Consider the following 23,925-nt stretch of genomic DNA (forward strand, 5'->3'; position numbering starts at 1 on the left):
TATGAGTCCCTTTTTTAGAATTTTATATGAGTCCCTTTGGAATTCCAAAGGTATGATGTACTTTAATCAGGAATTACAATAAAGAAATTCACAAGAAGAGTCGCAATCAAGCCGCAATGTTAAGTAAGCACCCAGCAACAATCCAGGATAGGATAAAAGTTCAAGAAGAAAGTTCAGTTCTTCTCTACAGAGAAGTGATAGATTTGGAGAACACACAAATAAGCATAACAGGGGGGGGTGGTGCTGAAGTTTTTGAGTTAAGGCAAACCTAATTAATGAAAAGGGTCGGACTAGAACTGATCCCTGCGGAATACCTTGCTCACTTCAATCAGTAAATGGTTTGTGCCTAATCATGACATTAAGGTGATACAATTTAATAATGAAGCATCGAATTACACAAAAGCTGTGCCAGTGTCAGTAATTTTAAAAGTAAATAGGTAGGAGAAACCTGATGTTAAGAAAGATAGGAAAAAATGCAGAAACAGTAGAACAGAAGAGGTCATTAAGGGCCCATAAAAGTGTGGTCTTAGTGCTGTAAAGTGTACAAAACCCCTTTTGAAAATGGTTCATAAAAATTGTTATTGATTAAGAAAGATTACAGTTAAGAGGCTGCAGACATTTTCAACAATTTGGCTGTGAAGACAAATTATCGGAAATAGGTCGATAATGTTTCAGGTTTGGCACTTTTCTAAGAGGTAAGAACAGAACCAAAACCAAATGGTTGATAATGGAACATACTGAAAATATTTCCTAATAGATATATTAGCAAGTTTAAATGGGTAGAATAATTAATTAGATCTGTGTACGTAAGTTGAGGCATGAGAACAACATTGTTGGGAGAAAGACTGACAAAGGTGTGTTTATAAAGATTATAATCAAGTGCTGAATGGACAAAGGGAAACTGCTTATATACTTTCTTATTTTTGTCTTTGAAAAATCTAAGTTGGAAAAATCGATAGAGGGGTTGATCAAAAAGTTACTAGTGGCGATAAAAAAAAGATGTTGGCTTACATCTAATATCGTTAAAGACAGAAGAAATGTATAATGAACAGGTATTGTTTTAAACTTCTTGGAATACTCAAGTCAGATTTCTCATAAGGGGGCTCATGATGCCAATCATGTTTTAAAACCACAAAGTTTTTAAAAGCTCACCAGGAGCAGGTCTCATTTTTAATGGGACCATCTGGTCAAGTAAGTATGTCAGAGATCATAGAATATGATCAAGACTTGAGAGTTGAGATGAAGACATAAGGTTAGACTCTAAGATTAGAAAGGAATTCTTGACAGCACTGATATTGCAGCAGGAGGTTTAAGAATTCATGCAAGGTTAAGGAATAAAAAAGCAAGCAATAACTTTGATGAGACTGTTCTCAGATGCACTGATTAAAGTTTCAGAAGCAGATTCAAAATGGTTTACGTTTATGTTTTTTTTTTATTTTATAATTGAGCAGCGCTGAAGATGAAAGACATTGTAATTGATTTCCGGGTATATTGCTAGAAGCAATGATTTGCTGCTCCTGTCTATTTGTACAGATGACTGCAATACTAGCAGATGATGAGCAGGTAACATTAAGCTAATATCTGGTAGAGCAGTATGCATAAAAGGTAGCCAGAAGCTTAACTCAAACCTCACTGCCACCAAGTTACTGTACTGTCACTGTTGGGCCCTTGAGCAAGGCCCTTAACCCTCAACTGCTCAGATGTATAATAAGATAAAAATAAAAAAAAAATCTTAAATTTTATACTGAGACATGTTAGCTGGACATAATCATGTGGCAATTTTCATGCATGTTATTCATGATAAAATAACACTCTACTAGGCATGGTGGTACTTTATCTTAAATTTTGGGTTTCCGTGACAGTACAATCTTTTATGTATTTTTATAGGGCAGAGTTTCTTTTCTTCATGAGTATATGCATGTTCCACAAGGAATTTTTAGTATACACATGCAGTTATCATTTTCCTTGTACCTGCTCCAGATATTTTCTAATGAACTTGTTTCTGTTTCCCAAACTATCAAGTTAATCCACAGCAGCTAAAATCAGGATAAAAAGGTTTAAGGACTAATATATAAATGCTTAGGGTGGCACAGTGGCTTAGCGGTTAGCACTGTCGCCTTGCACCTCCAGGGTCCAGGTTCAATTCCCGGCCAGGTTCAATTCCCGCCCTGTGTGCATGGAGTTTGCATGTTCTTTTTGCCTGTGCTTGGTGGGTTTCCTCCCACAGTACCCCGGTTTTCTCCTACAGTCCAAAGACATGCAGCTTAGGTTAATTGGTGTTCCCCAAATTGCCTGTAGTGTGTAAGTGTGTGTACCCTGTGATGAATTGGCACTCTGTCCAGGGTTTACCCCACCTCATGTTTTAACTCTATGTAAGCCCTGTGACCCTGTATACAGAAAATAACATGGTATAGACAATTGGTACAGTGAGTGAGTGAGTGGCTGCTGTAAAACCATCACATAGCACCATTCAAGCACCCTATGCGCTCTTATGTTAATGAATGTGTCTGTTTTGGCCTGCAAGCTTTATATTTGATGCTGCTCCTGCCTGCATGAAAGTAAAAACTGCCCACTCCTGTGACCCTATATTTGGAAGAAGAAGTAGGTATCCAGTAGACACAATGGGAAGCCTAATTTTTTAACAAAGAACCTTTCACTCTGCTATGCTAGCCAATCCATTTACACCAAACAGTCAAGTGAACAGTAGGGAAACAGCAAGGAGTTGAGATCAAAACTATGCAGCTATTTGCAACTTAATGAACAAGGAAATCTCAGTTAGAATGGAGCTTGTAACAGAATAAGTAAAGCAGAAGCACTAACGTTATCTAGAAATGACAAGGATGAGAAATGTTAAAACAAACAGAAGCTAAGAACCATATTGAAGTCCTTATAACCTACCTAGAAGTGAAATTTCTAGACTGTTTTAGATAAAATGCATTTAAACATAGACGATGTAAGAGATCATATAGCAGAAATGTTTTTTTTTACTTTTTTTAATTATTATTATTATTATTATTTTTTTTTTAGGATGTGTCTGGTATGCCCATGCTATGTCGACCTGTGCAGGAGGGAGGCTGTGGCTTCGACTACAGGCTGGCCATGGCTATTCCTGACAAGTGGATCCAGGTAAGATTTGTTTAATTTAAAATCCCATGTGATATAACAATAATTACATGCCTCCATAAAAATGACAGTCCCCAGCTGACTGTAATTAAGTTGCCTGTATTATTTTTTATATGTGACAATGCAGACTTTTTTTAGTAAGGCAACTTTACATTGTATCAGATTGAAATAAAGTGCTTAAAATCATTTAAAAAAAAGTACTGGTTTTAAGCATTGGAAACAAAATACAATGATTTGCAAGAAAGGTCCCCATCACACTGTGACAAAGACTATCAAGTTCCCAATGCGTCCCAAAAATATCGAAGAATGCAGCGGGATCAGGGTCAAAATTGGAAAATGTGCATTTATCATTTATCATTTATCAAATGTGCATTTATTACTACTATTTTCTAGCCATGTCCCTGTCAGGTCTCAGTACTTCTATCATGTTGTCACTAATTTCTCCAATGAGATTAAACCAATTCTCAATTCTCTGAACATGAGATAGATACACTGATAACATGCTGCATTTGTATTATAAACCTGGCAAGCATTAAAAGAATATGAACTATAAATTAATATGAATTCCAAAGAGGTTGTTCTGAGAACTTCATTAACGTAGCAACAATGCAGTGACATCCCACTGACGACTCGGTCAGTACCCTGTCCAATCTTTCCCATCTGTGCAATGCTTATACTGTAGTACAGTACATCAATTACTTCCCTAAGAGGTGTTATTTACACCTGTTCAATGCCATCATTACCATGTCCTTATTACTGTAAGTTCTTCCTGGATTATGCCTCGACCATGTCCTCACCAGGTTCTTACTGTGTTCACAATTTTTTTTTTGCTGACGTAGTGGGAATGAGGCTCAGCGTGACCTAAGGTTCGTGGATTGAGAGTACATCGTCCAAAGGTGCTTGTTTTGACGTGAGGATTTCTTCCAAATCTTGTACATATGCCTCAGTCCTTATGTTGTACACAATTAGTACCTTCCAAACAACCTCCAATTCATAAGAAAGTCATTGACCATGTTGTATGCAGCACTCATCGTGTAGACATTTTAGTCTTAGGATGGCAGGGTTGGTGCCAGGTTTTTTAAATTTAGTTGCACAAAGTATTTTATTTCTCAAAGGATTACCATGGCTGTTCTTCAGAAGGGAAAGGCGCTTTTTAATGTGTTGATGCAAGCATCAAACCACATGTTTTATTTTTATATAGACTGCCAGGCATAATATCATAACTGGTATCATGATGCAACCCCTGTTTTGTTGTTGTTGCTGCTGTTGTAATGTAATGCTTATTGATTAAGTTATTCATATTTTCATGTTGTCCTGTACGTTGCACATGTAGGACAACTTGCCTGATCACTTACATAAATTAGAAATTTAATTTTGTGTTTTTACCCTTTTAAATATGCTGCCCTTGATCAGAAAGCCTGTATTTCCTAAGCACAATTAGTATCAACTCGGCTGTTCCATAAACACATAATTAATATGTAAATATTTTACAACTGCATCTTGATATTCCTGTGAATTGATTTAAGTACAGAATGATGAGTTATCCAGGTGTCAGTGTTTGACAGTAATAAGTAGATGTGTGTCCTTCTCCCTCGTCCTTTTCAAAGAATCCATGGCTAATTAAGTGAGGGAAAAAAAATTACAATTACCAGCCGTGTCACGTTTCTGGTACTTTTTTCTTTTCCGCTGCGAGGATCTTTTTTGGTAGACTGGCAATTAGAAAAACCCAAGATGTCTAAAAGCAAACCTTAAAAGATTTATACGCAATTATCGTCAAATGATGACCTTCCGTTTTCTTCCAAATGTCAAGGATGCATACTGTATATTTACAAGGCACTGTCATTCAAATCAGTAGTTCTATGCATAGTGGTATAAATTTATGGAAGATTTGGAATGGTTGTGGATAAAGATCATCTTTTTTTTTAGTGCCTAGTATGTGCAAAACTCATTAAAAAACTAAAGATGAAGCCAAACCACAAACCCAGCAGCAAAACCACAAAAATAAAAAAAATACAAAACAAGCATTTTATGATTTGTTGGGGTTTTGTTGAGTTTTATTTTTTGTTAATATGTTTTGCAGTTACTTGCCATCATGCCTTCATCAAGGAAATGCTAGCAGAGTTCAATTTTCTCTTGTTTTACATATCTATTTTCTCTATCACTGATTTGCATAATTTTTCCTTGAAAATGTTTCTTTTTGAAATAATGAAGATGTTAGGAATTTGCTCGACCTAAGGCAAATTCATCTTCATTTTTTTCCCCAAAAAAATATTGGTAGCAGTGTTTGTGTAAATACCTGGTATATACTGTAGTATAGGCATGTTGGAAACATTATCACTACTGTTTTTGTACAGTAGTGCATGATGGGTACCTGCGTTTTTAAGTAATGTGGATAAAGTACGTGCACTAAATGATGAGAAGTAAGATTAGTAGTAAAAATTTACCTAAATGCTTCAGGGAATGCATACAACTGTGGCTGAGTAGAGTAGCTAAGTACAGGCCCATTATAAAATTATTCAATATTGACTTTTTAATGAAAGTGCTGTTTCCAGGCATACTGCCATATAACATGTTGCCATAGTTACCATACTGTAAAATACCATGCTATTAGCAGAAATATGTGCTTGAGCCATGTGACTTAAACTTAAGTGTTAATTAGCTCCTCATTGATAGTCGAACCCAGTCCTTTTCTCTATGAACATTTTCTCTTTTTTCTTCTTAGTGTAGTCAAGCAGATGTAATGCATATAGACCAGAGTTTCTTTGTGTTTCGAGCAGAAGCCTTAGTGAAACACAGACATGCATTACTAGCCAAGCCTACCCAAGGTACAAGGCGCTTTTTTTTTTCTTCCTTGGATGAAGCAGCAGGTAGAAGCACCTCTTTCATTCCAGATGACCTCTTCCTCGGCCTCGCTCCGCTAGCCCATCTTCTCGCCACTCCCTCAGTGCGCCAGTGCATCTGCTCTACTGACTCACACCGAGAGCTTGGTCTATCCCCCATATTACACCCCCACCCTTTTTCAACATTTACTTCTTCATACAAACTTGCCCAGCATGCAATATTTATTCGAGGCCTTTCATCCGACACTGCTATCGATTTTATTCTGTTTCTGTACCTAAGAGACATTGCGGGCCAATGCACTAAGACTGCCAAAGTTTTGTGTGTGAGTATGTGTGTATACAGTACGTGTGGATGTTTTCCTGTGAGGTTGTGTATGTTTTGACATCATTTGGAAAGGTTTCAGTTGTAGAAACCCTGTAAACTCGCCCTTGTCTGAAGTGAACCAAAACTTTCAAAGTTTCTGATGGATCAGATGTTGCGCAAGCCTGCAGACGGGACAAACTCCTTAAAGACAGTTAGCTCATTGATTTGTCATATAATGATTAAGGTTAAAGATCGCCTTTGTTAAAGATCTACCTCCCTTGAGCACTTTGTAGCATTACAACCTAGAACTATAATGGAATTCATTTAGATTATTCAGTACATCAAAAGTAGTGACTGCATCAGTATTCACCTCCAGTGCTGTAAAATTAGTTCTGTGCAGTCAGTTGCCATCAGAAGTCATGTTATTTAAATGCAGCATACCTGCGTGGATTTAAGCTGAACAGAAATACAATGCTGCGTTTCTACGTTACTATGAAAATAAGTCCAGGACAGCATTCTGGAAAGTATTGATCAGGGTTTAGTTCTAAAAATATCACAAACTTTGCACATGCATCAGAGCACCTGTAAATCCATAATTAAAAATAAAGAGAACATGGCACAAATGTGATGCAAGCTGGTACAGTCTCTTCATAAAAAGCTAGTAATTAGTCAGAGAAACATTCACGGAGCAAAGATGCAAAGGCACCATGATATAGATATGTACAGTATGTTAAGCATATTCTGTATGCAAAGATCCATAGCTTGAAGAAGTGAAATAAATATTAGTTTGTACAAATGGTAGAGTGGTTTACATGGTCTAGGTCTATATTATGAATATAACTTACACTGCCTGGCCAAAAAAAGAAAAAAAGTCACCACCTGTATTAAGAGCCTTCCACTGGATAATTACTGCACTGATTAATATGATTCAGCTGGCAACATATTATTTAAACCTAACTAATGCAGTGAGGTGCTTCTTGTTTTTAAACCACTAAGTCAGAAGAAACATGAAACGTGTTCATGGCACTAGATGTTACTCTGGTTCAAAAGGGTCAATTATTGGCTTCCTTCAAGAAAAGAAAACAACTAAGGAGATTGCTGAAACCACTTAAATTGGGTTAAGAACCTTCCATGCCTTATTAAAAACACCTGGAAGTATAGGGGTGGTCAGAAAAAAATTGAGGTCAGAGAAGAATTATTTTGAATGATTGTAATCTGGAAAAAATAATTATAAAACTGAAGAACTCAAATGTTTAATAGTAAAAAAAAAAAGAGTATTTCTGCACTCACAATGCGAGGAGAACTCAAGGGATTGTGACTAAACAGCTGTGTAACCTTGAGAAAACTACTTATCAGTGAGACAATTTGCTAGAGGAGCATTGGAAAAAGTCATGTGGTCTAATGAGTGGTTCAGGGAGCAAGAGACATCATTATCACACATGGATTGGCCACTACAGAGTCCAGACCTTAATTCCCTTGCGATGTGATAGAGAAGATTTTACACAACGGGCTGACTCTCTCATCATCAATATAAGATTTTGAAAAGAAATTGAACAGAAATTAATGTTTTGATATTGCACACGTTCATTGAAACAATGACAAGGCAAATGCATGCCATAATCAAGGCAAAAGGCAACCCAATGAAATATTAGTGTGTGTGACTACAGTATGTTTTCGCAAAGACTATTTTTTTTTACCTCATTTCTTTATATTAAAATAAAGATATTGGGACAAGTGTTTTATTGCAACAGGTTGCAGTAAGAGACTATATATATATATATATATATATATATATATATATATATACAGTATATATATATATATATATATACAGTATATATATATATATATATATATATATATATATATATTATTATTATTATTATTACTTATATTAATATGCAAACTTTTGAGCACAACTGTGTATACAGTATATACTGTACTGTATGCATAGACATAGTGCAGTTTGGAATGGAGTGTGCTGATTCACTGCTGGTTCACTGCTGATCCAGAACACACAGTTACATTTTTAAATACAAAGACAGTCACACATCAGAGAAGAACATGCAGAAGAACTGAGAACTGAGTTAGCATGCAGGTGTGTGGTTTTGAACCAGGATGGGCACATAATGTGTTATAGATCGCTTTGAGGTCCCAAATGCAAAGACAAGTGTTTTGATTGTTGCTTTGGGAGGATATGAACCTGACAGCATTCTTAATGCTCTGTAGAGGAGCTATTGCATATTAATAGAGTCAAATCTAGAAAGAGCTCTTGTAGGAAGCTGTAGCAGATTCTGTAGCAAGAAATGTCCTGAAAAAAAAAACATCTTGTGTTGTGGAATAGAAATCTGTAGAATATGGTAATAATATTGATGCCATAATAATCATGATAATATATTTTCTTTGCAACACGCTTTTCAATAACCTAAAGATTCTTAAATTTAACCCAGAGTATACACAGATGGATGTAAGCAAAACAAAAGTAAGAAAATCTATATAAGCTATGATAAAAAAAATACTGAAAGCTTGGGAAAACAGGTGGGCTTTCCAAGGCATGTGTAAATATGAAGAGCACTTTTGATTTTCTTTGTTTATAACCACACCAAGATTCTTAGCCGTGTGTGCCGCATGGGCTTGAAGCACGTCAGTGATGTTTGAGAGAGCCAGGAGCGGAGAGTTTTTCTTTAAATCTGTTCTGTTTAGTTTGAGACAGTTAAGTTAAACACATGCATTTGGAAGGTGGGAGGAAAACACTGAACTCTGAGTAAACCAATGTGGACATGTGAATCTGCCCACAGACAGTAACTCAATGTCAAGATTGTGGCATTGTGGCATCAACAGCATTTTAACAGTTTTTAAAAATAGTCTTAAAATTGAACCAATTCTCACCAAAATGCAAGCACACACTCTCCAAACCCTTGCTGATTAATCAGACTTCTGTCTTCTGCCAGAGTGATGCTTGTTCCCCCGATCCTGTGTGAAATTAAGATGTCCTATTAGGAAAAGCCGATCAGGCATGCAGCACAAGTTTGGCCAGATTGTATCTGATTACTACTCCGAAATTCTATTGCTCCTAATGGATAATGTTACAAAAGCCCTCTAATTTAGCAAGCGCCCTTCCCTGCAGCTCTGGTAGATTGAAATGTAATAGAAATAATTAGCTGGAGACTGGAATGAGGCGTATCACTAAGGACGAAAAGGAGGGAAACGGTGTCTCTTGATCGTGCAGAGTAGCTCTCCATACAAGTCACCTCCATCTACTGCGCTGTCCCTGTCTAATCAATTCTAATATTATTATAAATTACAGTATGTCTCTGTTTTATGTCAATAAGTTCGGATTCCCACACAACAGGAAGTGTAATTCAATCTGTGTGGAAAGTTAATTGGTAGAGATGAGGGTGGTGTATAACAGCGGGTGATAAAGAGATAGAGGCTTCTCTCATTTAGCCGTTTTCTCTGCAAGTCATCAGGGGTCCTGATTCTCGAATTGAAACTTTTTGGACTTTGTCCCATTTTTGTGTGTTCAAACTAATTGCTCTCAGTGGGTTTGTGCATGAGTGAAGGGTCTGAAGTGCAATTCATTTCCCTTTCCCCCCCCTTTTCATTCTACAGTTCTCAGATCGCAAAATTTGATCACGCTAAGGTTAAAGTGGAAGTAAAACAAAAGTTCTTGGAATGTGTTTTATGAATGTGTGTATATATACAGTATACAGTATACTGTATTTATGGTGACAGTGTTTCTCTTGACTGGTTTGAGTATTATGTTTCGTCTTAGTGTTGATTTAAGACAACTTACAGGATGTTACAGATGCTGTTATGTCTTAAAAGTGCTGGAATGTGCAAAATTTTAAATCAATGGCTAGATTTTTTTCCGGTTGTAGACCAGTTAAAATTCAAGTTGGTTTGTGTTTACTGAGCCTGTTAGAATTAGATGTCAGGAGTTGTTTTTTTTTTTTAACTTGATCTCAGCATTGACGTTGTAAGTACTGTATCAGATTCTTATCAGCTGTCTGACATTGCATTCCTACCCCTACCTGTCAGTCTAGCTTAAATTGGACAAAACTGAAAAGTTATAGTCTATGGTGCTTACAGAATGGGCCAGAATGGTTAAGCATTTTAAACATCTGTCCAGAGTGTTTACCCCCAAAAGATTGGGCTTATTTTAAAGAAGGAGATGACAGGGGAAAAAAAGCCTTTATTTTTATTACATACTGTATGCATTACTGCAGTGAAAATCTCTCTTTGCATATCCGGCTTGTTAGGAAACTGGGGTCAGAGCGCAGTGTCAGCCATGATGCAGTGCCCCCAGAGCAAACAGGGTTACAGGTCTTGCTCAAGGGCCCAACAGTGGCATCTTGGTGGAGCTGGGGCTTGAACTGCCGACCTTCTGATCAGTAACCCAGGCCCTTAATCCACTGTGCTACCATTTCCACCGTCATGTCAGCAAAATAGACATTCAGCATCTCTAGGGCTTGGGTCTGTGTACAGTACGTCCCTCAGAACTTTTCCTCTCAGTCAAGCAGTACCTGGAAGGTGCAGACATGGCCTTTTCCTAGCTATTTTGTTGTGTCTAAAGTGTTTGTGATTTACCTGCTATCTGTTTCTCTATCTTGCCCCTATTGATTGTGCATCTGTGGGGTAATAAAAAGGTTTCCCTGTGTGTCACTCTCCTGTCCATGCCTAGTCATGTTGAACACAAACACACCGTCAGGCTGACAGGATGTGCAGCGCTTTCCACTAATCCTGATAACTCTGAGTTAGACTGTGAAGTCGGGGGGAAAAAAAGTTTGATCCCCATTGTAAAATATATGGACAGCAGTTTGGACAGAATGTGGTTTGTCTGTCTTGACAATCCAAACAAATACAGTACTTCTTCTGATTTCCCTACAAACCATACCCCCTGAAACTTATAGACTCATGCTGCCAAGGATGGAATGTCTGAATTCTGATCCAAGATGAGGAGCTTTCTGGCATGATTGAAAGCATGTAGAGACACCTACGTCATTTTCCTCATTAGATATTGATGGCCCACATGAATTGTTTTTTTGCTCGTACAAACAGCCTAGGGCAGCCATGGAGACTGAACTGTTTCAATTGAACAGATATTTTATTGACTTACAAATGTGGGGAGAGCTTATGTTATGCTCCAATACACTTGTGTTTACCATGTTTATACGATGATTCCACATAAACAACTATTTCTTGAGGTATTTATCACTTTAGAATTCCAAATTTGTTAACAGTTTACAAGTTTATGACTTGCAATGCAGTGTTGAATGTTTATGAATATTGTTTATGAACCAGCTGTGAAAGTTTAGTTCGCTAAGTGTTTGCTTGATCCTAAGTGAAATGCCTGGGTAATTTTTTAGTTTTAATGGAAAAGACAAGCTCTAGTAGCTAGCTGAATTGTAAGCTACGGTTACTTCCTGGTTCCATATTTCCTCAGTTGTTAAAAAAGTGCTTTTTAAGGATATACTGCTTGATTAAAACCACCTGCCTTATATTGTGTAAGGTTCCCTTGTACCACCAAAATAGTTCTAACTTATCGAAGTAGGGCTCAATAAGATCTCTAAAAGTGTGCTATGGTATCTGTTACCTAGAGGTTTAGGTCCTTTTAGTGTGGGCCTTCATGAATCTTTATTTGTTTGTCCAATCTTACAGATGCTCAATAAGATTAAGATCTGGGAGATTTTAAGGCCAAATCAACCCCTTTACACCCTTTCTCATTTTCTTCCTTTTTTTTGTAAAAATATGTTAAAAGATGCCACTAACATACAGGTCTTCAGCAATGTTTAGGGAGGTCGTACGTGTCAAAGCCTTGAGCATGTTTCCTCAAGGTTTCCCTGCAGCTTGTCCACCAGCTCGTCTTCTAGTCATAGTGCATCCTGGTGCAATTTCTTTTTGTCATCAATTTGATTCCTTTCTTGCTCCCTAATATATCCCACTCTTTGACAGGTGCACCTGTAATAAGATAATAAATTGTATTAATTCACTGGTCACTTGTTTTAGTTTTAAAGTTGATTAGTGTATATTCTGTGTTGGTATTCACATCCATTTGACCCCCTGTTATTACAAAAGACTTTAGATCATGTTTTTAGCTTTGCATGAAGTAAGTCTTTGACATGAGATGTCTGGTTTTGTTTAGGCTTTTAAGCAAACCTAATTATTTTAAGCAAGACTGCGCTATAATTAATTAACACAAATTGAATGTAAATGCTGAATAGTTAATAAATATAATTACTAGACTAATTTGTAGCTCAAGCCCTTCGGTTCTGTTTTGCCTGTTGCATGTAAATAAGGAAGCTACACATACAGATGGTAGATTCATAAAATCGTAGCAAGATTTTAGTTGCACAGATGTTTGTTGTTCCTGGGAGTCTTGTTTCTAGTAGTCACAAACCCAACTTTCACTAGTTCAGCAGTGTGGAATTTACACTGTGGGATCTCCAGCATCAGGCAGGTGTAAAATGCATGACTGACAGTGCTCCAGCGGTGTTTGTGTGATTGCGTTTGTGTGTGCGAGCACGTGTGCAGCCTTCTGAGTCCCTGTGAAACATTTTTTGAATGTCTGGATTCCAAGGTGGTGTGTAATTGTAACCAGGCAGTAATAACGGAATTCCATGCTGCTATATAGACAAATACTAGGGAGTTGTTTTGAACAAATGCCTCTAGTAGCAGTTTGCAGACCACATTTGGATGGTACATTGCTGCTCAATAAGAGAGTAGTGTTCATTCATCATTTGCAGAGAAGATTTTATTACTTTCCACCATCTACTCTACTTCACTGTAATCCTGACCTTGAGGCACATTATCGCTCAATGGAGCTGCGGTAAGACTGTCGAGCAGGGGACCGCAGCAGGGAGATGAAAGCTAGCTCTGCTAAAATCAAAGACTCAGCCAGATGCCAGTGTGTATTAGACCTGAGAATGAGCACATAGCAAGAATGGGAAGTAAGGATGAGAAGCATACATCCATGAAGCAGTGTGGGACTCAAGCCTCCAATCAGAATATGAAATATTGTTTTGGTTTCTCCATAGAAACTGTGTTCTTTTTTTTTGTCTTTCCTCACAGATCTTAAAGGAATTCAAGGATGAAGACTGGGACATTGGCAACATCTTGTACACCCTGACCAACAGGCGCTACAGTGAGAAATGCATTGCGTATGCCGAGAGCCACGACCAGGTAGTGCCTCCATAACCTCCATTCCCCAGACAGGGCCGAGAGGGCCAAATGTAATCAATGTGTTATTTGGGATGGAAATTGGTGTCACCATAGGTTGAGGGACTCAAGGGGAGAGGGCCGAATTAGAAACCAGCGTGTCTCCTTCATTTGTGCACTTACACGATTCACAGCTTAAAAAAAGATTTTTCTTACTTTTCTACTTCACCATCATCATCATCATAAGTAAAAGGATATACTGTAGGTTACTGAAACCTTCTTCTGGGCACAGTTACATATTCTACTTATTTTCTTTTACATGGAACACGAACTGCAGAGAATAGGATCAAAATATACATATATATTTTTTGTCATATGCTCAAGCTTTGTAATGCAAATGATAAGGTAGAAATGCACCTTGTATGGAAACCTGAAAGATGTTACGTTAAAAACCACTGAGAGATGAAATGAAGATACACTGGTGGCCAAAAGTATTAAGGCAACATATAGTATCCCATGTATTATAGTTTTCCATAGTTTATGTCACTAATTAGTTCTGGCTAAACAATTGTGCTAGTTAGAATCAGTATGTTTAGTTAATGGATGAAAATGTTTAATAAAAAAATGGGGCAAGCGTAACAAGTTGAGCGACATCGACAAGGGCCAAAGCTATGATGGCTTCTGGAATCTATGATGGCTTCTATGGAAAGCTATGATGGAATCTTAAAAACTGCAAGTCTTGCGGGATGTTCCTGAAATGCAGTGGTTCAAAGAAAAACCACTGCTAAACCAGTGGCAGGGCCGTGGGCACCTGAGTGTGTGTGTGCTGCTTCTCTGGGGAAGAAGATGGCACCAGTATGCAGTATGGGAAGAATGCTTGTGACGCTCTGGTTACAGAAGTTTTTCCGGGTAATCTTGGAAAATCAGGTGGATATCATATTTTCCTTTACATCTCATAGATACACACCACCTACACAAACATTGTTGCAGACTGTGTACATCACTTAATTTTTATTTAATGGTGCTGCAGGAATGGTTGCCTTGGCCCCCAGGTTCAACAGATTTTAATCCGATCTGTGGGATAAGCTGGACAAATAAGTCAGATCCATAGGGACCCCATGTCACAGCTTACTTAGGCAGGTGGCTTTAACTGGTATAGCTGATCTTTTTTTTTACCATTTTTATGTGGAATAGTGCATTCTAGCATAGAGGTGCAAATTTGTACTAATCAGAATTCTCAGTATACAGTGTATTGTAATCCCTAAAAGTGTTCTTCTTTGCAGCTGTGTTTCACTCTTTTTATTTGCAAAGCCTTATAATACTGATTGCTGTTCAATATGCATTTCCTCAGTGAATATGAGCTAAAACCTGCATTAGTAAGCACGCATCAAATTTGCATTTTCAACTTATTTTATGTGTTTGCTTCCTAGTTAATTTACTCTCTGTTTCCTCACTTTTGTACTGTAAGTTTCCCAGCTTACTGTATGCCAGGAGTACTGGGACAGTGAAGGCTTTATCTTTTCTCTGTAGTGCATTGGAAGGTCTCCTGCCATGTCTTTTTAAGCCGCCAGTCTCGCAGCGTTGAGGAGTGTCTCAGAGGAGGGTACTATCTTCTCAGCTGGCTACATGAGTACATGACCACCTGAGCTTAGTGTAGGAACACAGATGCTCCCTGAGGCTCAGAGCCAATCAGAGTTGTGCTTTGTGCTGACCGTAACCTTTGTATCCTTAAGTCTCAGAGCACGTCTGTGCTTTGTAGTCAGTGTTTTTTGACAAGTGTGCCACTCAGGGACCTGCTGTCTCTTGTTTGAAGTTATCATCTTCAGACATATTGAAGACTCGAAGTAAATGTGGATTTTGTTTCTTCCCGCCGATTTTTAGTGCTGATCACTGTCAAAATCATTGTCAAAAGATTCTGATGTAACTGAATCAACATCCTTATTAATATGACAAGCTAAGAGGCACAGTGAGAAATAGTAGAAGAGCTTGTAAATTTTCAAAATGACATGACAGGATGGGAGTGAACAATAACACGTGCCAGCACTACACTTTATTAAAGATTGTTGGAAATCAGGCTCTTTAGATACCCATAAACAAACACTTGTTTAGTCAGAAACACTGGAGCTCAATCACTGTTTACATGTAAGGTGTGTTTGTGTAAACAAATTTTAACTAAGTGTTTTTTTTTATTAATAGAGGCATCTTTAAGGTTTTTATTTGATTATAGCTAATAATTTTACAATATTGTCAACTATTTTACATTTTTTATATATAGAATATTAATAATGAATTATTATCAAAAATAATTACTTAACATAGACCAAGTTGTCATACAACATACAGTATGGCCTATGGGGAGGGATAAAATTAAAGTGCTGAAAATTAAAGTGTTCTTGTTGAAAGTAATTAAATTAAAAGATTTAAACCTAGTGTATACTCGAGGCCTAAATTCAACCCCATCCATCATTTATCTAGGAACCTCTGTAGTCTAACTAGGGACCATAAGAGGCCAGTGGTGACCGTTGTTTTCATTCCCATTTTGTACGACCGTGGTAGGACCGGAGGTCAACATTTACACGCACTTTCTACAGGGAATTTGGGAATGCCAGTAAGCCTAACCTGCATGTCTTTGGACTGTGGGAGGAAACCGGAGTACCCGGAGGAAACCCACCAAGGAGAACCAGGGAGAACATGCAAACACTAAGACACTGTGCCGGCATAAATTCAACTACTGATAACAAATCCTAGCAAAATGTATAGTAATTCTTCACTAGTCAATTAAAAATTTCATGCTGTTGAGCGAATGAAGTAATTTAGGTGTTTTACTGCAACATGGGTGAAAACATATAAAAAGAAATGTATAAATCTAATTATGCCAATAAATCAAGACATTTAAGAGATGTTTGAAAAATACATTTAAACACCACAAAGAGGTTCAGAAATATTAACTTTATCAACGAATACAAATTAAACGAATAAGCAAATTCTGAATGTCTCCAACCCTACACACTCGGATCAATTCTGCTGAAAGAATTGGATTATAATGAAATGTTCCATCAAGCGTTTTATTAAGATACAGTAACTGTTCCAATCATTTTTTCCACTTGTAACAAATCATCGACTGATTTACCGTGCTGCTCTGAGGCCATGACTCCTATCACACAGCAGCTTGTCGTGTGTTTACGGTGGTACGTGATCTAATCCTTTTTATCGGATTTTATCCAACCCTATCTGACTGCATAGCTTGACAAGTAGGTTCTCTGCAAACTTTGCATTGTAGAATCCAGTTCTAGCTTCCGTGACAGGAGACAAAGATAAATCGGTTTTATAATCATTTCATAACCACAAAACTAATGTATCACATGTGTTCAGTTCTCTTCATCCTGTGCTTTCTGACAGGCTCTGGTAGGAGACAAGACCCTGGCATTCTGGTTGATGGATAAAGAAATGTACACCAACATGAGTGCCATAATTCCTATGAGCCCTGTCATTGACCGGGGCATTCAGCTGCATAAGATGATCCGGCTCCTGACACATGCCCTGGGAGGGGAAGGCTACCTTAACTTCATGGGTAGGTCTCAAGAACACAATCTTGTCTTTGTTTATAATCTGTTTATTAAAACAAATTTTTAGCTTGATGCAAGATGTAATGAACATGATTTCACTTTATCACTGTTTATTATTATTATTATTATTTCCTTTTACTTTCCTGAATTTGCTAAACTTGAGTAACTAACGACTGTACAATTTTCCAGGGTATAAAAGTCCACTCGTACCAACTTGATTAGCTCAATGCGCATGTGTTCAATGGAAAGTTAGATACAGCATTTGCAAGATTAGTCATTTTCTTTTTGTTTGAAATTTTGTCAGTATCTCATTTTCTTGCTAACAGAAACTAATTGTCTTGCTGCATGTGTATCTAGGAGTGCAAATCGGCTTTCACTGGTTCTGCTCTTTACATTTCAAAGTCAATTTCAGCAAAAATCAATCTCTGTATTTTCGATTATCCCATTTCATTATCCGTTATCAATATGCTTTCAAGTACTTCTGAGAATTCTATACTGCATATACGTTCTGCATGAGCGTGCCTGAGATAGCGCTGCTTGAACTTTGCATTATAATGACCACCAAGCTTAATCTTATGATACTAAATCCACAGCTGAGAATGGATGCCTGTCTCTCTGCTGTTTCCTCACATAGGAATTAGACATTATCTATACGTTCTTGTATGGTGTTCTAGCCCCACCTACTGATCAGGTGAATGGCCCATCGGTCAGCCAGTTGGGCAGCAACGTTCTGCTTCTTCTGACCTTTCGATGGTTCTGGCTGATGATCACTTGAGAATCAGGAGGCTACCAAATATCATATACTGTGCTTAGGCAAAGGGTAATCAGAGTTTGTCATACCTGACGTATGACAGACATGCTGTATGAAGTTTATTTATTCACTGTTTTTGACAAGAGCTTGGTTTTCCTTACGTACCATCTGTTTATTTTTCAAGTCATGTCTCCTCAAGCCCTATAATGGATAAATGCCCTTGAAGTAAAAAATGAAGTTAAAGAGCTTCAGGATAGAATGATGGAAACATATACAGTAAAAATCTTGGTTGGGACCGAGTTGTTGGTCTTATATTTTTTGGCCAGCTGATGATGTTATGCTGCATGAACTGATGCAACACCAACATTATGTATGAACACTGCACAATTGTGGGTTAAACATAAATTTAAGGTGTTGTGATGATCGCATTGTAAGCAAATAGTACTTATTATTTAAATTGTAATCATTTAAAGTATTAAATCTTGGTATCTTCTTATTTATATTAATCCTAAGATTACAGTCTAACTGTAAATGACACTTTTTTTTTTTTTTGGTGTCATTTTCAGTCCAGTTCATTTACCCGACCAGTTTCAGAGGAATGTTTTTTTTTGTGTCAGTGAACTACAGTATGAATTATTCAGGCATAAAAAATTTAATTTAAGGCAGTGAGAAACAGGTGCAGATGATGACAGATGATCAGACCGGTGATTAGTATAGTGGTGATCTGAATGTTGAGTGATTGGAACAGACGAGAGGAAAAATGAGTCTGTTACATAAACAACTACATTTTAAAATTGTATCTTTAGGCACTTTGGAGCCTGTCGTAATAAAATATTTGTTCTAATTCTTTTAATTTAGCATCTTTTAATTTAAGATTTAAGATGAAGAAATGAGGGATGGCTCAGTGTTGGAGTGGACAGTGTTGTAAAATACTGTGTATTATTTGTCTACATATAAATACTACACTAATGAATTTATTTTAAAAAATGATTAAATATTTACATATACTGTACTGTAAGTAAACCGATAAACAATGTTTTAAGAGTATCTAGATTATGATTATCTTAATCTTTAATTAATTATTAAGTAAACTTTGTATTGCATGCAAATCATGCAAATTAATCCTATCCATATTCTAAAACAATGTTCATCCTTTTACTGTATTTACTGATGCATATTTTAAAAAAAATTAAAGTGTGTGAGGAACTGTATATAATGTTTAATTAATCATTGATCATTAATTATTAAACTATAGTTTTACTTGCTTATAAATAGTTAACTATGCTACTTTTATGCCACAGTAAGAGCACAAGCTCAGCTGGAAATAAAAAAAATAAAGGGTTGTATACATGACTTCTAATTAAGGTTATATACATAGCCTGTGCATAGCAAATGGACTAACTTGGGTCTGTCCCTTTTTTTTTTTTTTTCAATTACCATAGTCTCAAACTTTCAGCTTCTCTCTAGACAGTCTGAGAGTCTGGTACTTTTTGTTACTAAATATATGAACCACCTAGATTTACCATGAAGAGACATCTGACCAGCTGAATTGATTTACTGCTGTCTGATAAAGAAAAACTCTAATAGCTTTTAAAGATGTGATGCCTTTAACGTTTTTGTCAATTTTGTGACAGTATATCGCTCCAAAAAGCTTGTTAGGTCACAGAATCCAGACTGTTTTTTCTGCTAGATGGTAAATTGCATTGTCAGTCAGAATGCAGCCTTTGAGATTTTGAAGGTTGTGACCAGCAAAGGAGAAAAGACACCAAGTGGAAGAAGAACTCGAGGCAGAGGAGACACAAAATAGAAAAGACGACGCACAGATGTCGCACACAAAAGCACTGGAAGCTCTTTGCATCAGGAAAACCACAATGTATTTAAGCAAAATCTCATGAAGGATGCTGTTATTTTAAATACCCACACAGCTGTGATTTGGGCATAGGCACAAGGCCACAGGCTGAGTGCTCCTGGTAGTCACATCTCAACCGATATACATAAGAAACAATGCAATTGTTTGAGTGTGATATTATTTATAATGTACAATAATATACATTTTTACATGAATTTATATACATTTTTTAAATGAATTTATATTAAGCAACTGACATGTTACACACAATATGGCTAAATATTTAAATAAAATCGTCAATGAGACAGACTTCACAGTCTGAAACAGCTCTAAGACAAGATGGCGTCCAGTCAAGTGCACAGTAAACACCATGTAGTGTTATCCCCCTGACATCTTCCCAGTTTTTCTTTAAAGGAGGTCAGCTCACTCCTTGATTTTAGAGATACAGTCTCACGAGAGTATAATGCAGAACTAAAACCCAGTGGTTTTTTTATGCCTAACATTGTATATTTTTGTCAAAGGTGTATAAAACCCACTTTGTTGGACTTACAAACGAATCCAACTTATGAACACGCTCCCGGTACTAGGTTAGTCTTTTTTTACTGTGTAACAAAGCATTTGGTAATTTGGGAGGTAATCAGGAAATCCTTAAGTAATATTTTCTATTTGGCTCAGAAATGCACCTCAAATAGAATTATCAATAAAAAATGCATAATAGCCTAATGTCGGATTACGCAATTCACTGTTGTCATATGTCTGCAAAAAATCATTAGTAAATATTAGCACACTTGGAATGTCAGGCAACCTGTCAAATTAGTTTACCATAACGACCGGCTTCATAATATACAATCTAAATTTTATATTTATACCCAACACTATACAGTACATTAAGTTGAAATGTCCCATGAGTTGCTGACGCTTGACAGGTGCTACACGTCCTTTTTTTTTTTTCTTAACCCATTTTCCTCCCAATTTAGTCACTGCTATCTCTTATCCACTAGCCAGGTCTCCCTTATCACAACCTGCCTTCCCTTAAACATGTATTTGCTATCTTTGCAAACTGCTGCTTATGTAACATAGGGAAAATGATCGGACATTTGGAACAGCTTTAACTGGTAAAAACATGTGTAATAGGCTTACATCAGCAAACCTTTCCATCAGGTTGACGTGATCTCCCAACAATAGGATGAAATTTTGCAGTCGCACCACTCAGGAGTCCTCATCCTAATGTCTAGACACGTTCAGTCGAGACACCAGTGTCTCTGTGGTGCTCATTACCAGCACTCTACCATCGATTGCTAATTTTCTGATAAAGAAAGTAAACATTGATTCCAAAGCGACTACAATGTAAACCCTTTTTAATGCTTTTCACTGTGCACATTACACAAGTGTACAATAGAAAAAAGCCTCAGTGAAAAACGAGATGGAGGGTAGGGGGGAAAAAGAAGTAAATACAGGACAGCATGTCATGTCAATGGATCAATGTGTGTGGAGTCATTTAGCCAGTGCAGAGCAAGAACAAATTGTTTGAGCAAGCAAATCAATTTAAGCCACTCTCACCTCGCCAAAACCCTTCTGTTTACACTCTGGCAAATAGAGGATCCTCGTGAGCTAAAAGCTCTACTTCCAAGCAGGAGCCATGTTTGTACACAGAGGCGAATAAGCACTGTAACAGAAGCGTGAGGTGCTAAAACACACTCCCCCACACATGGGGAGCCAGCAATCAAGCAGTTCACTGGCTCCAGCTATGAAACAGTGGGTAAACAGGAGTTTACTTCTGCTGAAGGAAACTTTTCAGATCATCTTTACAGTCAAAGCAGCAAGCAGCTTTGCTGTGCTTCCAAGAACGAGCAGGAATTTTTGTCTGATGAATGTTTGTTTTCTCATTGCCTCCTATCTGAACAAGAGTTATATGTGAGGCAGTTTAAGAAAATTCACTGGGTACAGCCGAGGATTTTACCAAACCATAATTTTTTTTCCCCCAGGCAATAATGCATGTTTGTTCAGTAGGAAAACTTTATTATCTTAAGTAGATTAGGTAAAAATTTGGTAGGGGGCGAGCATTAAGTGGAATTACAATAAAGCTTTAAAGGTGATTTTCTCATTTCCGTAAATCCTGTACTTCTCTGAACTCTGAGGGGCGTTCAAGTCAACCGGGACTTTTGATTGCGAAGAATAACAAAGTGCAGTTACAGAGTGCAGGTAGAGAAAAACTACCTAAATTTCACTTTTTTACCCCCTGCTACACTAATGCATGTATACCAGCATTTTACTAGTGTAAATGTACAAAGTTTTCTCAGTATGCCAAAGCCATGATTGGACTGCCTGCTTCACATTTGGAATGCAGGCCTCCTAGGAACTCCTTTAATGGCCCAAACATGTGGAAATCAATCTGACAAGGTCAGGACTGTACGGGGGGTGGAACAATAACTCCCGGCTGAGTTCCTGTAATGTGTAAGAGGTGTTCATGAGAGATTGTGTGTACAGTTTCCACAGACAGATGCATGTCTTTCACAAGTTTGCGACAGCCATTCCAATCTAAATTCCTGAATATTTACAGGAATGACCAAAGCGGACATTAATTTTTTTTTACTGCGATATATACACACCAGAAAACTACTCCTTAAGCTAAATTCTAATATGCATTATGTACAGTATAGTGTAGTATAGTGACCAAGTGCATTCTAGTTTCATAACTACGGTCTTCCTTGGTGTTGTGTTGTGTTGAGGTTTCAGGCCGCTTAGGTTTTCCACTCCTGCTTTGGCAAACAATGTTTTCAGGGATCTTGTTTTGTGAACAGGGGATTTCGGCCTTGAAGGGACAATGTAATGCTACGGCATAGTAAGATATCCTTTACACTTGTCTGTGTGCCTTCAACAGTTTGTCATTAGTTTAGTGAGTGCAAGTGCCCACATATTTATGGCCATATAGTGTTTGTGCTTGCGTTACATTCTTGCAGTTTGACTAATACGTAAATAAAATGTTAGTGTTATTTATATGATGTAATCACAATGAACAGTAGTGAAAATGATTTCTGTACGGATTTGCAGTACATTTAAAACAGACTTAAATTGATATGACTTTCACATTATACTGTAGAACAAGCATTTATATTATATAGAATCGATGTTCAATCTCACTTTAGATCATACATTCATTCATTACCAGCAGGTGATTATCATTGTTTGTATCTGTAAAGGATTCTTTTTCCAGAAAAACAATCACTAGCTTATTTTAATATTCATTGTGATGGCACATACTGGGATTTGTTATGCTAGATGTTTTGGCATTTTTGTCTTTGAGGAGCTTCTTCTTGGACTTTTTTTTTTTTTTGTAGAAGCCCTTATTGTTTTTTTTTGTGCAGCAATATTGTTTAAACTATAGCATCTCAAATAGTAACTTCTTCATAAGAACATTAGTTTACAGTTACAGTACATTTGATCAAGTGTCATCAAGTTCTAGGTAGCTTACATTATATTAGTCTATCAAATTGCACACTAAAAAAAGAACAGTTTTTAAGGGATATAATAAAAATGTTGCCACACAAAAGGAAGCTTTAGCGTATGTACGAAGATTAAAGGGGACGGACCCAGAGCGTATCGAGTAGCCCTTTGTCGTTCCATCTGTCATCATCTTTGCCCAATCATCCAATTGTGAATTATTACTGAGAAATGCAATTGTTTTGGTCAGTGAGTATAGTTAATTTAGGTTTTGTTTTCATAAAGAAATTAAATGTTAAATATAACTGTTATTGCATATTGGGATAGTTGCAAGCTCAGATGAGCTCAGCAAGCTATAAAGTGCCCACTGTGACAGAATTTATGAATAAGTTTAAATTGGGGCAGAACGTAGTGTCTTTTGACCTGGTTTGCGTCTGTTATATTGTTATCGTTAAGCTTAAAATTACGGATGCAAAGCCTGATTTTGCTTCCCACCAAACCAAGTAGTGAACCCTGCTGAGTATCAGAACTCACTCAAGTAAAAGTTACACTCTGAATCTGATCTGTCCTGGATGGCAGTCAACCTTGACAGTGATGCGAAAATAAAACCGTCAGGCCGTCGACAGCGGCAGCACCTATGCGCATACAAACATTGCTGATGAGAACTACAACTCCTAGTGCACACAGACCATTCCGAAGTAGACACACCACTAGAACAATCACACTTGTGTATAAAAAGGACTTTATCAAGACGTTTATTTTAGCGCCTTACTGTTCATTCGTCGGCGGCACGGTGGTGTAGTGGTTAGCACTAACTTTGTCACCCTGCACCTCCAGGGTCCCGGGTTCGATTCTCAGCCAGGCTCGATTCCCGTGCATGAAGTTTGCATGTT

At 37.3% G+C, this 23,925-nt stretch overlaps 1 protein-coding gene across 1 annotated transcript in view; it reads left to right on the forward strand.

The window, feature by feature from the left end:
- The window catches only part of gbe1b (glucan (1,4-alpha-), branching enzyme 1b), a 126,264-nt gene that overhangs the window by 63,408 nt on the left and 38,931 nt on the right, over window positions 1-23,925 (forward strand). Inside the window, exons 10-12 of the mRNA XM_053507444.1 lie at window positions 3,028-3,126; window positions 13,339-13,449; window positions 16,825-16,996. Coding sequence (XP_053363419.1) covers window positions 3,028-3,126; window positions 13,339-13,449; window positions 16,825-16,996 — 382 coding nt within the window. The remainder of the gene's footprint in view (window positions 1-3,027; window positions 3,127-13,338; window positions 13,450-16,824; window positions 16,997-23,925) is intronic.

Source organism: Clarias gariepinus, chromosome 11 (assembly GCF_024256425.1).
Source record: "Clarias gariepinus isolate MV-2021 ecotype Netherlands chromosome 11, CGAR_prim_01v2, whole genome shotgun sequence".
In the NCBI taxonomy this organism is placed as follows: domain Eukaryota; kingdom Metazoa; phylum Chordata; class Actinopteri; order Siluriformes; family Clariidae; genus Clarias; species Clarias gariepinus.